The sequence below is a fragment of the Notamacropus eugenii genome, chromosome 4 (genome assembly GCF_028372415.1).
Source record: "Notamacropus eugenii isolate mMacEug1 chromosome 4, mMacEug1.pri_v2, whole genome shotgun sequence".
Lineage (NCBI taxonomy): Eukaryota > Metazoa > Chordata > Mammalia > Diprotodontia > Macropodidae > Notamacropus > Notamacropus eugenii.
The window spans coordinates 72,401,501-72,414,591 of NC_092875.1; the positions used below are offsets into that span (position 1 = coordinate 72,401,501).

A 13,091-nucleotide genomic window follows, 5' to 3' on the forward strand; every position below is an offset into this window, starting at 1 on the left:
AGAGCTGGGCCTGCTGCAGAATGGCGCACGGGCCCATCTGGCGGGCTGGCGCCGGCGGGCTCCTCGGGCCCATGGGCCCACGGGCGGCCGGCCGGGTCGGGGGCAGTGACGGGCCACGTGTTGGGTGCAGTGTGGCAAGAGTTGAAGGCGGGAAGAACGGCGTGAGCCCTAAGTGTGCCGTCCCCCAAGGAGAGCTGGAGGCGCCGGCAGAGCATGGGCAATTACAGCACGAACCGGCCTTCCCGGGCGGGAAACTCAAAGCTGGGGGAGGGGAGGCAGGGGTCACCGAGACCAGGCGGGCCCCTGCAGGCCGGCCCGGCTGGAGCCCAGGGGTGGGCGCGCAGAGGGAGCTTGGGAATTTAGGGTGGGGGGGGCAAATTGGGCAAGCCGCTTAAAAGCTTCCGGCCCGCCACCTGTCCCTGGTCCCTTTTCTTTTCGCTGGGTCTTTGTGTGGGAGTGGAAGGAAGGAAGCGGGTCATCCTGGGAATGTGTCAAAACAGGACCGGACGGTCCCCCCACCTCCACCCCCGCCCCCCCAAGCGATGGGGCCCCAGAGGCTGGTCTAGAGCTTGGCCGAGGCCGAGGAGCCCGGTTCGGCCGTGGCTGGCCCGGCTCCGGGTCCTCCAGCCTGCTTCCCTCGCCCGGTCCTAGCGGCGGCGCGGGCCCCCCCCCCCCGGCTCCCGGCTCCCCCGCTTGGCTGGCGCCTCCCAGGCTCTGGGGGCAGGCGGGGAGGGGCGAGGGGCCCGGAATGGGGTTGGGGGGCGGAGGAGGCGGGCCTTCTCACCCCTCTTTCCTAATTCCCGCCACGAGGCGGCCAATCAGGGGCCGCGAGCCGGGCTGGGGATTTTCAGCGCCAAGCTACAAACCGGGGCTTTCGCGGGAAATTGCAGAGCAGCTGGGAGCGCCGCGGGCGGAGGTGAGTTGTCTGTCACAGCTCCGGGCTCCGCTCCCCGGGCTGGACGTGCGCTTTGGGCTGTCTGGGCCGGGACCGAGAGTGCAGGGGGGGACTTTGCGTCTGGGAATTCCGCGCCCCGAGATCGGAGGGCGCTCGGGACCGGGAGGCTCCCCTCCGGGCCCCGGCTATGTCGCGCGTTTTGCGAGTCCCCCGCCGGGCCAAGGCTGCATTCCCGAGGCCAGCGCGGGTGCCACCCCCCGGGGGTTCGCCTCCTCCGCCGCCGCCGCCCACTCACCGGCTTTGTGGCACGGTGGTCTTAACCAGGGCGGTGATTAAGCCGGGGCGACAGTGAGGAGCGGCTGCTCGGGAGAGCCTGGGGAGTGGGGGAAGGAAGGGCTTGAAGGAGGGGGGCCTGGCCCTGCTGGCCCCCAGGAGGAGCCAAGGCAGGACCTTCTAGCACCGGCCCCGCTCCCGTCTAGTTAGAGATGGCCCGTGTGGCACCGAAGTTGTTTGGGAAGACAGCTTCATTGGGACCACCGGGACCACGTACTGTAGAGCATCTGGCAGCCCCACCACAACAGACCGGCCCTCCCCGGGCGCAGCCCACCTTCCTCGGAGGCCCCCCCCCAGGCCTTCAGTATTCCCTAAGGACCGAGGGAAGGGCTGCCTGCCGACTTTACCTTGGGCCACCCGAGGACTGTCACCCATTTAGGAGGGCTATCTTTATTCTCAGGGAGGCATCCAGTACCCATTGCTATGGGTGGGCATCTAGTGCCAGGCGACGTGAGGGGGCATCCAACACCATCTCCCTCCCTCGGGGTATCTAGTGCCAGGGGCCTTTGAGGGTGGGTCATGTTGGGGGTTCTAGTGCCAGCCGCCTTCCTTGGCCAAGCTTCCATTGCCACCTGCCTTTTTTGGGGGGGCACTCGGGGCCAGCTGCCCTCCTTAGAGAGAAGCGGGCAGCTTCACTAGAGTTCTCTAGGAGGCACTTAGAGCTACAGCCCTTGTTGTGGGGGCGGGTACCACTATTGAAGTGTTTGCAGCTCCCCGGGTGCCAAGGGCGTTGTAAGTAGTTTCAAAGCCTCGTCTCGGGAGCACCAGCATCCCGCTCCCTATCCCCAGCCCCTGAGTTAGTGATGGCTCATTTGCATGATCTCGCGGGATCGGGACCCTGGGCGAAAGTGCGAATTCAATTGTGGCGCGGAGAACAAGTTCGCGCGCCATTGCTGGTTGTCACCGCCTTTCCCTGGGTCTCGTCCAATGGGATTGGGCGGGGCGGGGCGTGCAAAGGAACTTGGCCAATAATGAATGCGGAGGCTTCAGCACTAGATTGAAGGGAAAGGGGTCCGTGGTGGAGAGGCATGGGGGCGAGGGCGGGGGCTACGCTCAGAGCGTTCATTGATTCTCGCTCCTCTGGGGGTTGGGGGACGGAAGGACTTTGGTGGGGGAGGCGGGCGCGCCTGGGCAGGCTGGCTCGGGAGCCCCTCAGCCCGCGCCGGCCCGCGAGCCGGGACCCCTCCCCAGGAGGTGAGTCTTGGGCGGGGCGAGGGCGGGGTCTGCCCTGCGGAGGCCCCTGAGAGGACCGAGTGAGGGTGGGGGCAGGGCGTGGGCCCCGCCCCCATAGCCTCCCGGGTGGGGGGAGCCCCCCCGGGACTGCCCGGGCAGGCGGGGGTGAGGGGTGGGGGGGTGAGTGTGAGCTCTGGCTCTTTATCTCAACTTACCCTCCTTTCTTCCTCCCTCCCTCTTTCCTTCCTCCCACTTTTCTTTCCACCTTTTTTCCTCCTTTCACTTTATTTTCCTTCCTTATCACCTTCTTTCTATTCCTTCTCTCATTTTTCTTTCTCCCCCTTTCCTTTTCTTGCCTTCTTCCTGCTTTTCTTTAATCTTTCCCTTTCCTTCTATGCTTTTTTCCTCTTGCTATATTCTACCTCTTTTTTTCTTTTTCCTCTTCATTCTTCCTCTATTCCTTTTCCTTTCCCTTCTCCCTCTTATTTTTTCCTTCCCTTCCTCCTTTATTTCCTTCCTTCCTACAGAGCTACCAACATGTGGATCCAGGTCCGTACCATGGATGGCAAGGAGACCCACCGGGTAGACTCCCTCTCTAAGCTCACCAAGGTGGAAGAGCTGAGGTTGAAGATCCGGGAAGTGTTCAGGGTGGAACCGGGGAGACAAAGGCTTTTTTATCGGGGCAAACAGGTAAACCTTTCCTTCCCCCTCTGACCCTTTGCAGCAAGGCGTGCAAGGAGGAGCCTCCTCTACTGTTACCAGTCCTGGTCATTCATTTTACAGTAACACCTCCCAGGGTTGCTGTGACGATCAAATGAGATAAGTTTTAAAGCTCTTAGCTAGCACATTACCTGACATATAGCTTAAATGCTACATAAATGTTAACTCTTAACATCATTATTTTGTTATTGTTAGAGGTACCTAAATCCAGTAGCAGAAAGTAGTAGAGTCAAGTAGTCTTTACTGAGTTTCCCTTAAGCACTTGTGATTGGCCTCCCCCTCTCCTTTTAAAAATCCTTTTTAATCCCTTGTCCCAGAGGATTCTTTCTTTGCTGTCTGAACAATTTTCAGGGTCAGTTAAGAGCTAATGAAGTATCTTTGGAGGAAAACGACCTGCACTACCTTTAATAACCATCTAGCAGTTTAAATAAGAAAACCGTCCGTTGCTCTCTATTGGGAGGGTGAAGTCCCCAGAGCCAACCAAAGTATAATCAAAGGATGTGTTCCTCTGCCTTAACAGTTTGGGTTTTCTATGCCAAGGAAGGCTAGGAAAAAAGGAATCTTGAGTTTCTTGTAAGTGGCTGAGATAGTTGCTTCAGTTGATTTTCTTTTACAGGATTTTAGTCAGAGATCCCATATATGTTGATGGGAACATAGTTAAGAGGAACATGGAGAGTCAGAATCAGGATGGTAGAATTGAACAGTAAGTTTGTCAGCTAAATGCCCGCCTTTTTTTTTTTTTGGCTTAGAATGCAAAGAGGATTATGCTGCCATCTAGCGAGTCATGAATTCCCAAAGCTTTTTATGGGTTTGGTAGACTTTTCCTATTCTTATGAGAAACAGGACTAAGAGATTCCTTTCGCTTCCCTCCTAGAAGTACATTTTCAAAATATTCATGAAAATGGAAGTACTAAGTGTTCAGCTGAATGTGTTGTTCAATATTAGTATGTTATGTGCATCACTATTTTTTAAACTTTGTTTTGAATTACTTCTGTTTTTATACCACTGACCTCACCTGAAAACCTCTCCCCAAGAAAGAGACAGTTAAAACCACTAATTCTGACATTCTTGATACTGGACACTTGTGATCTCTTGTCTTCTGTCAGAAAAGGAGCTATTTCATCATCGTCTTTAATCTGAATTCAGGAGCCTTTTAGAGTTTTCATTAATTTCATATGCTTTGTTTCATTTTGAACTTGCATTATAGTAGTCATTGTGATTATTTCAGTTTATTTAAATCCGTGGATTCTTGGTTTGACATTTGTCACAGTATAATGATATTCTGTAATTTTTGTACCGTATGATTTATTCAGTTTGCACCAATGGTGGGTAAGTAAAAGTTGATAAATAAGTAGCAGGGTACCAAAATGTGCTGGTGGTTTTGGCTCTTACCTTCTCTCCCCCGACTCTGTTCCTTTGGTTTGTCTGTTTCTACATTGTTTTAAGTTAGCATCTTCTAGATCAGGGCTTCTTAAACTTTTTCCACTTTTGACCTCTTTAGCACTTCTTAAACCATGGATGTTATAGGGGTAGACTATGAGCTACAGGATGTTAGGAAGGGTATTTTACTTAAACTTTGTTATTTACCCTAGACCTTGACAGAGTCTGCATAGTTGGTGCCTTGTAAATGTCTGCTGAATTGATGTGATTTGGTTTTGGATGGGTCCTCTTATTGTATTGGCATTTTGTAAAAGCCTTCTCATAGACCATAGCTTTAGTGTCTCAAGGATCCATGATTTTATTGGTGTGAGTTTTTTTCCATTGACCCAGAGAGGCTACCTGCCTTATAAAATGATTTTCCTCAATTGTTTGGCTGAAAAATTCAATATACTGGCCAACTTTCTGATGATGTGGCTGTTTGATCTTGTCTGGTCCTTGGGCAACAGAATTAATCCTGCATTTAAGGGGTCTGTGGAGCCTTTATAGCTTGGTTAGTACCTGATGGTGCCAGTGGTCTACTGATAGAGCTTTGCTCCAACACAATCCACAATGAGGCATCAGAGGAGGCATCAAGAGTAGAGTTCAGCTGTAAGTACCCCTGTGTATATCACAGGATATCCAGCTTTTCACACTGATCAGGCTGAAAGCAAAAGTGTTTTTTCACTGTTAAATGGTCTGTTGCTTCTCTCACCCTCTTCTTTCCTTGACAGGGAAGGATCAGAATAATACTAAAGAATGTATGATTTTGGGACAGGTAGGAGTGGGTAGAACACTGGCCCTGGAGTCAGCAGGACCTGGGTCCAAATTCAGCCTCAGACACTTAATAGCTGTGTGACCCTGGGCAGTTCAAGTGACTTAACCCTGATTGCCTCACCCCTACCAAAAAAAAAAAAAAAGAATTCATGATTTTGTTAGTATTGCTGTTCTTTTCACCTGTGCAAATTGCAGCCTTTCTCAACATGGTTTAGGACTAACTGAAACCATTCATCCAGTGGCTAGGCCTCTGCACTTCACTAGCTTGACTGTCAACCAAAGGATCCAGGCTTTCCAACTTGCTAGGACCTGCCAGAGCTTGTGTTCCCCTGACACAGCTTTCAAGAACTTAGATTTATCTCTCTTTTGAATGGGTGGTAGAGTTGGACTTGAGTGGATTTCTCAATCATCTGGACTTGCAGGCACTTTTGGGATGTTGTTTTCTTCGTAGTTAATTTTGAAACTACTTACAACTCAAACATTTCATTCATTCAGCAAATATTTGTTCAACACCCGTTCTGTGCAAGGCACTAGGGATGTAAGATGAAAAACAATGTCGCTTGGCTTTAGAGGCTTTTGTTCCACTGAGGACTATAGAAGTATGGTGTGATGGGGAGGGGAGGGTGTCAAAAGAGCAAACCAGAGAAAGTGTTTTAGGAAAATTGGAGAGGGAAGACTTTATGCTTTGGGAGATGAGGCAAGGTTTTATAGAGGAAATAGTACCTGAGCTGAACCTCAAGGGAAGAAAAGACTTCTTAAAGGCAAGGGTGAATCTTTTCTATAACAAATAAATGATCTTCTAGCTTTCATTTAGAGATTTCCAGAAATGGGGCAATCCATTATCTATCCCAAAAGCCCATTCTACTTTTGCATAGCTCTCATTGTTGGAAAGTTTTTCCTTATTGGAGTCAGATGAACTGGGTTTAAATCTTGTTTCTTCCACTTACTACTACCTGTGAGACCTGGGGTAAGTCACTTAGGCTTTTGTTTCCTGATCTCTAAAAAATGAGGAACTGTGGACTATGTGATCTCCAAGATCCTTTCAGCTCTAAGTTTATGCTTCTAAGGTTAGATTTGGCTTTTTGAAACTTCTGTCCATTGTTCCTACTTCTACCCACTGGGACCAAGAGGAGCAAATCTAATCCCTCTTCCAGGTGACAGCCCTTTAAAGTATTCCTTAAAGATGGCATCATCTTGTCCTCTCTCAGCATCCTCCAGGCTAAATATCTTAATTTCTTTTAACTAGTTCTCATATGGATTGCACTCAAGACCCTTCACTAGCATAGTTTTATTCTTCTCCCTGCCCTCCAAATTCTTAATGTCTGTAGTAAAATTCAGTGCCCAGGACACAGTACTTTAGATGTGGTCTTACCAGGGCAAAGATCAGAAGGTGATCATCTCCCTTTTGGCCTGGACACTGTGCCTCCTAATGTAAAATAAAGTGATAATTAGCTTTTGTAACTCATAATTATACGGGAAAGGGTGCGTGCGTGTGTGATGGAGATAAAGAAGCATCAGAGATGATGCTGAGATTTCCATCCTGGAAAGAGTGTGAGGGATGATGGTGCCATAGATAGAAGAAAAAGAGGGAGGGTGGAGGAGGGGAATGAGTTTTGTGGGGGATAATAAAATTAACAATTGACATTTATGTAGTCCTTAAAAGTTTGCAGAGTGCTTTATATATATGATCTCAGGAAAGTTAGTTTTGGATTAGTTTGAGATGTCAGTTGGCCCTCCTACTGTATTTGTCCAGCAGATAGTGGAAGATGTGAGACTACATCTAGTACCGGGAAGAAACAATATACTCTCTCTCTCTCTCCTCCTCACCCTTCCCTCTCTCCTTTTCCCTCTCCCTCTCCCTTTCTCTCTATCTTTCCCCTCTTCCTTCCCTCCCTCCCTCTCCCTCTCTTTCTCTCTACCTTCCCCTGCACGCGCGCACACACACACACATACACACACACACACACTCATCATATGTATATGTATATTTAGGATTCATCTGTATAAAGGTGATAAACTGATTTAATGTTGGCAGTTTAGTTCATAGAGAAGCAGCTTAAGAGTAGGCAGGTGGAATTTATTTGTTGCAAAAGAGGAATTGCTCAGTTGGTGAAAAATATACATTTAGGTCTTTCTCTGGGTTGCATGCAGCTTTCAGATCTTGGAGTTCCCATGGCGTTAAGTAAGCTGATTTGCAAGGTTATTTAAATTCGTTTCACCTTCAGAGACTCCATTCTGTGTTCCATAAAAGGGAAAATACTTGTACTGCCTATTTCATACAGTTGTAAGGGAAGCACTTTGAAAACTTTACTTTAAAAATGTGAATTACTATTAACATAGCACTTTTGTCATCTCTGCTTCCTTACACAGATTAGATTTTTTGTTGTTAGAACTAGTTAGACTCAAATCAGAAATGGCATTTTTGGAGGCAGTAAAAAGGGAAGGAAATACCGCTACTTTAATTAGGTTCACATGCTTTCTGTGGCTAAATTAATTGGGGAATGTGACATGTCAATACTGTTGTCTGATTTTGTAGTTTTTTGTTTGCTTATTTTGGTTTTTGAGAGTGAGTCTCCTTATCTTGCCCAGGCTGAAAGTACAGGGGCTAGTCAGATACTAGATCCCACTCCTAGGAGCGTGGAAGCTTTTCCCTGCTACTTTTTTCCCACTTAACCCACTTTACTCCTCTTTAGACACCTTGATGGCACTTTGTCTCATGGGGTGTGTGTAGGGGGGGGTACAGGACCATGCAGGGTACATGAACTTGAGCCTTGTTGCAGCTCTGAACTCCCAAACTCAAGAGATGTATCAGTGCTGGTTTCCCCAGGGTCCCACCATTCTTGGGATTGATTGTCTGTTGGAAAAATTGGAACAATAGGTCATAAGAATGTAAGTATTTAGGAAAATCCTGAAGCTTCTTTTTGCACGTCTGTTTGATATGGTAAGGGATAAAACTTATGTTGGCCAGACAATTGCAGTAGTAGGTAATTCAAAATCCCTCTTCCCACTTTTTTTGTGGGATGTTTCGAATTGTCTTCCAAACTTCATGCCCATTAGTGTTTGAGACAGCATGTGTTATTTGGCCTTTTGATACCTTGTAAATTATGGTCACATCATTTTGGATCCATCTTTTTGTTGTTACAGATTGATGCGACTGTGAACATTTTTGTACAAGAGTATTGAGCCCATTATAAGAAATATACTAGTAATTTCGTGAAACTTCACAGACTATTGTGAATTAATTCCAAGTGGGTTTTTTTTTTTTTTGTATTAAATGCATTTACAGCTGTGGATACTACCTGTCGTAATTTTTCTTGAAGCCTTTGATATACCAGTACTTATAGGAGGTGATATTTATTTTAAGGGGAAAAAAGGGTTTGAGAAGCCTCATCATCCCATGAGGTTCTACTGTGTGGACATTATTTCAGGAGTAGGAGAGCTGAGCTTGATTCCTTCTGTGGCTAAGGAGGTTGTACTATAGAGAATCTTTTTTGTTGTTTTGCTTAGACTTATTTCTTTATAAGGGTACCAACCTGTTAGGATTGAGAGCTGGATAGGTCCTAAGGGAGCACCCAATTTAATCCCTTTTTAAATTTTTTAACCTTACATCTTTGTAGTAATTCATTGGGTTGTTAAAAATTTTAAACATTATTAATCTATTTTATTTTGACACAAACCAACCCACCCCCTAACACAAGACATTCCCTGAAACACAGTTAATTATGTACTTTTAACAAGACAGGAAGAATGTCTCCTTTAACTTTGAAAGTTTGGTACTGATGTTGGCAGTTGAATTCAGAGCTCTGTTGCCTTTCCTTGCTGCCTTGGTTGGCTTTGTTACAGTTCTCCACATTGTCCTTGTGTCCTTGTGACTGCTCTTTGTTCAGTATATCACTTCAAACGTATCTTCCCATGTTTCTCTGAATTCCTCATTGTTGTTATTCCTTATGGGGAATAATAGCCTATTACCTTCATCGATTGGCATTTGTTCAGTCATTCTCCTTTTCTAATTCTTTTTATTGTCATAAATTATTCTTATAGGAACATTTTGAGACATAGGAGATGTTCTGGTTGCTAATAACTTCTTTGGATAATGTACTTCTAGTGATGGAATATCTGGGTCACAGGATATAGACAAATCAGTAACATTTCTTACTTAATTCCAAATTGTTTTACAGAACTGCTGAACACATGACTCTTATCATAAGCATGTAGATCTATGACTTTAATTTCTTACAGCTCCTCTAGCAATGAATGTCTAGTGTTTCATTTTTTACGGATGGGAAAACTGAGGCCCAGAGAGAAACTTGCTTAATTGTGGCACTAGACTGTGCCAGTTTGTGTGACTATTAGATACTGTTGAGGCTAGGTGTTTGGGCAGACTTGTTAACTACCAGTGGCTCTCTAGACGTCATTGTTTTGTATCTAACTCTAGAGTTAAGTTGTATGTGAATATTTGGTGGGATATTGGTGTGCAGGTACTTTAAAAAGCCCCTTATACAGCCTTCTCTATCTTCTGGGTCAAACCTATGTGCCATATTGAGTTCACGTAATTGTGGAAAGATAGGTGAGAATTTTAGCCTCTTAAGGTATCTGGCTCTGTCTTGCTAAGCAGCAGACCTGATTGCTTCCCTGCAAACCATAAATACATTTGGAGGTATTAGAGATTAGGGTTGGAATGGTGTCAAATGTGACCACCATGAGAAAACCTAGAGGTGTTTCCCTCAGAAACAACTTGCTGCAGTGAATATGGAGCTGAACTGTCCTTGGAGGATCTGGGTTTAAGTTGAGCCTTTGCCATGTCTTTATTCTGTGACCTTTGGCAAGTGACCTTAGCTTCTGAGCTTCAGTTTCATCCTCCATGAGTTAGGAATAAGAGTTTTTCTACATCTTGCCTCTTTGAGTTTCTGCTGCTCCCCCTGATTTAGCCCTCTTTTGTTGGCTCAGGTTTGTGGGTTGGCATTAGCCAAAGAAAAGATTTGGAGAAAAGCATGATGTCCCTCTTTAAACTAGTTGATTGGCCTGCCAATGTTTGTTCACCTTGCAGCACTCATAATGGCACCCACTCCTTTGAACTTGCTAGTCTGTTTCTAGGGAGGCCTCTCAAGGATGATGTTGTCCAAACACCTCATTTTATACACTGAGGAAACTAGCATCCAGTGAGGTCGGGTTTCTGGTCAGTTATTGCTGAGGTACCAACATTTCTTCCAGTTGGTCCTTACAGCCCCTGATAGGGCACTTCAGCAAGAGGAGTCCCAAGCAATTTCTTTGCATTTTTACAATTTGTGCAATGAGTTTCTGCTTCTCCTGGCCCGTGAGCTCCCTCCTAGGCTTTTTGTTTGACTTCTAAAAAATGGCCTTAGTTAGAAAGGATTTGAATTTTAAATTTTAATTGGGAATAAAGTCTTTTTAAAAATTTTGATTTTTTTTTTGTTTGACAATTAACATGACACTTATATGCAAAGAACAAACATTGTATGTGAAACTGAATATTGTGAACAACTTGTTTTTTAAGAAAAAAGGCATATCATTCAACATATTCATTTTAAAGCAGTCCCACTTATCTGTGTCTCCCTACAAATTCTCTTTAGTATTTTAAAAACCATTCAGTGACTTTCATTTTTCATTCTTTAACATCACTACCACTTTCCCCTCTCTCCCTCTGATTCCTCTTCCCATTTAAGAAAACTACCATAAAAAGCCAAGGGTAAAGTCTTAGCTCAAAGGCCTGGATACCTAGTGGCAGCTTCTTTGGAGGCTCTGAGAATCGTCTTGCCCATGAGTACTGTTAGATTTACCAATCAGGAAGGGTGATTCTAATAGCTTTTGTGTTCTATACATGTAAATATTTAAGTCACCTCTCTAGAGCTTGTGATTAGTCGTCTCTGTCTTAATAGAGGAAATGGACCAATTCTTGCGTTCTTCCATACAAATTGCTTTAGTAAGTTAACAGTTTTTTGTTGCCATAAATAACAGTTGACTGTACAATGAGCTGAGTGTTCCAGTACATCTGAACACACTCATACTCATGCTCTGTGTCAGTCTGAGTATTAAGTAAGTTTTGCAAAATGTTTGGTTCTAAGACTCATTTTGTGTCTAAGGAGTCATGAAAGAAGCTATGGGGGTTCCATTCTGTGGATTAGGCTATAGTGACTTTAGCCAGTGAGTGTTTTAGGCAGATCTAAGCTGGGTGTTTCAGTTCTGTGTTCAATAGAAAATTAGCCTTCACTTTTGAAATTCTTTAATAGTAGTGGACTTTAAAGGCACTGACACCTGGCATTAATCAAGGCTTGGCATAGATAGTTTAAATGTTTGATGTGTATCACATCACAGGCACCATCTGTGCTCGCAGTAAGAGTTCAGTACTTGTTAAATGAAGAAACTTGTTACTTCTTTCAAATATTTTTCATATCTTCTATTTTTAACAACACTTATATTGCCCAGTGCATCTTTTCTCCCTCCCCCTCACGGAGAAACATCTCTAACAACAAAGAAAAAAGTGAAAAAAGTTCTGCCAAACTAATCAATACATTGAGAAATAATGACCATTTTATATATATTGTTTCATCCCCATAGTCCCTGGGGCCACAAGCTGGATCTTAATAATTTCACAATATTCAGTTTTGGTCGTTTTATTATTGTCATCCTTTCCATTTACATTGTGGTATTCTTTGTGTATGTTATTTTTTTAAATTTTTATTTGGTTTTTATGTATTTTATTCACTGTTCGTTTACGTAAAGGCTTCCCCTATGTAGGTCTCTGTTATTTCTAGTGAGAACTTGATTAGAGGCAGCACAGTTTAGTGTCTAGAGGACTGGCCTTGTAATCAGGTACTTCTAGCTTGTTATCTCCCCTTTTTAATAATGGGTTGACCTTGAGCAGGTCAGTGAGCTTCTCTGAACCTCTTGTTTCCTTGTCTATAAAATGGGAATACCCATAGTACCTACTTCTCTGGGATTTTGGGAGATTGAAATGAGACAATGTATGTGAAGTGCTTAAGAAGCTATTAACAACTTCTGGAACACTTATGAACACTCATTCCTTGTTGGTGGAGCTGTGAACTGATCCAACCATCCTGGAGAGCAGTTTGGAACTATGCTCAAAGGGCTATAAAAATGTGCATACCCTTTGACCCAGCAATATTGCTTCTAGGGCTATATCTCAAAGAGGTCATAAAAATGGGGAAAGGGCTCACATGTACAATGTACAAAATATACAAAAATATTTATGGTAGCTCTTTTTGTGGTGGCCAAGAGCTGGAAATTGAAGGGATGCTCATCAACTGGGGAATGGCTGAACAAATTGTGGTGTGTGAATGTAATGGAATACTGTTGTGCTGTAAGAAATGATGAACAGTCAGATTTTAGAAAAACCTGGAAGGACTTTTATGAACTGATGCTGAGTGAAGTGAGCAGAGCTAGGAGAACATTGTACACAGTAATAGCCACAGTGTTTGATGACTGACTGTGATGCTTAGCCCTTCTCAGCAAAGCAAGATGCTAAAACAATTCCAGAGGACTCATGATGGAAAATGCCATCCACATCCAGAAAAGGAACTATGGAATCTGAACACAGAATGAAGCAGACTGTTTTCTTTTCTGTTTTGTTTTTTTTCTGGTGGTTTCTCCCATTCATTATAATTCTTCTATGCAACATGACTAATGTGAAAATGTTTTTAATAGGAATGTATGTGTAGAGGCTATATCAGAATACATGGCTGTTTTGGGGAGCAAGGGCGGTGAAATTTAAAACTTATGGAAGTGAATTTTGAAAACT

The 13,091-nt window shown here is 44.8% G+C and overlaps 1 protein-coding gene across 1 annotated transcript in view; it reads left to right on the plus strand.

Annotated features, from left to right (window-relative positions):
- Positions 1-477: 477 nt before the first annotated feature.
- UHRF1 (ubiquitin like with PHD and ring finger domains 1) overlaps positions 478-13,091 on the plus strand; it is a 42,389-nt gene continuing 29,775 nt past the window's right edge. The window contains exons 1-2 of the mRNA XM_072601874.1: positions 478-916; positions 2,929-3,091. Coding sequence (XP_072457975.1) covers positions 2,939-3,091 — 153 coding nt within the window. The 5' untranslated portion in view covers positions 478-916; positions 2,929-2,938. The remainder of the gene's footprint in view (positions 917-2,928; positions 3,092-13,091) is intronic.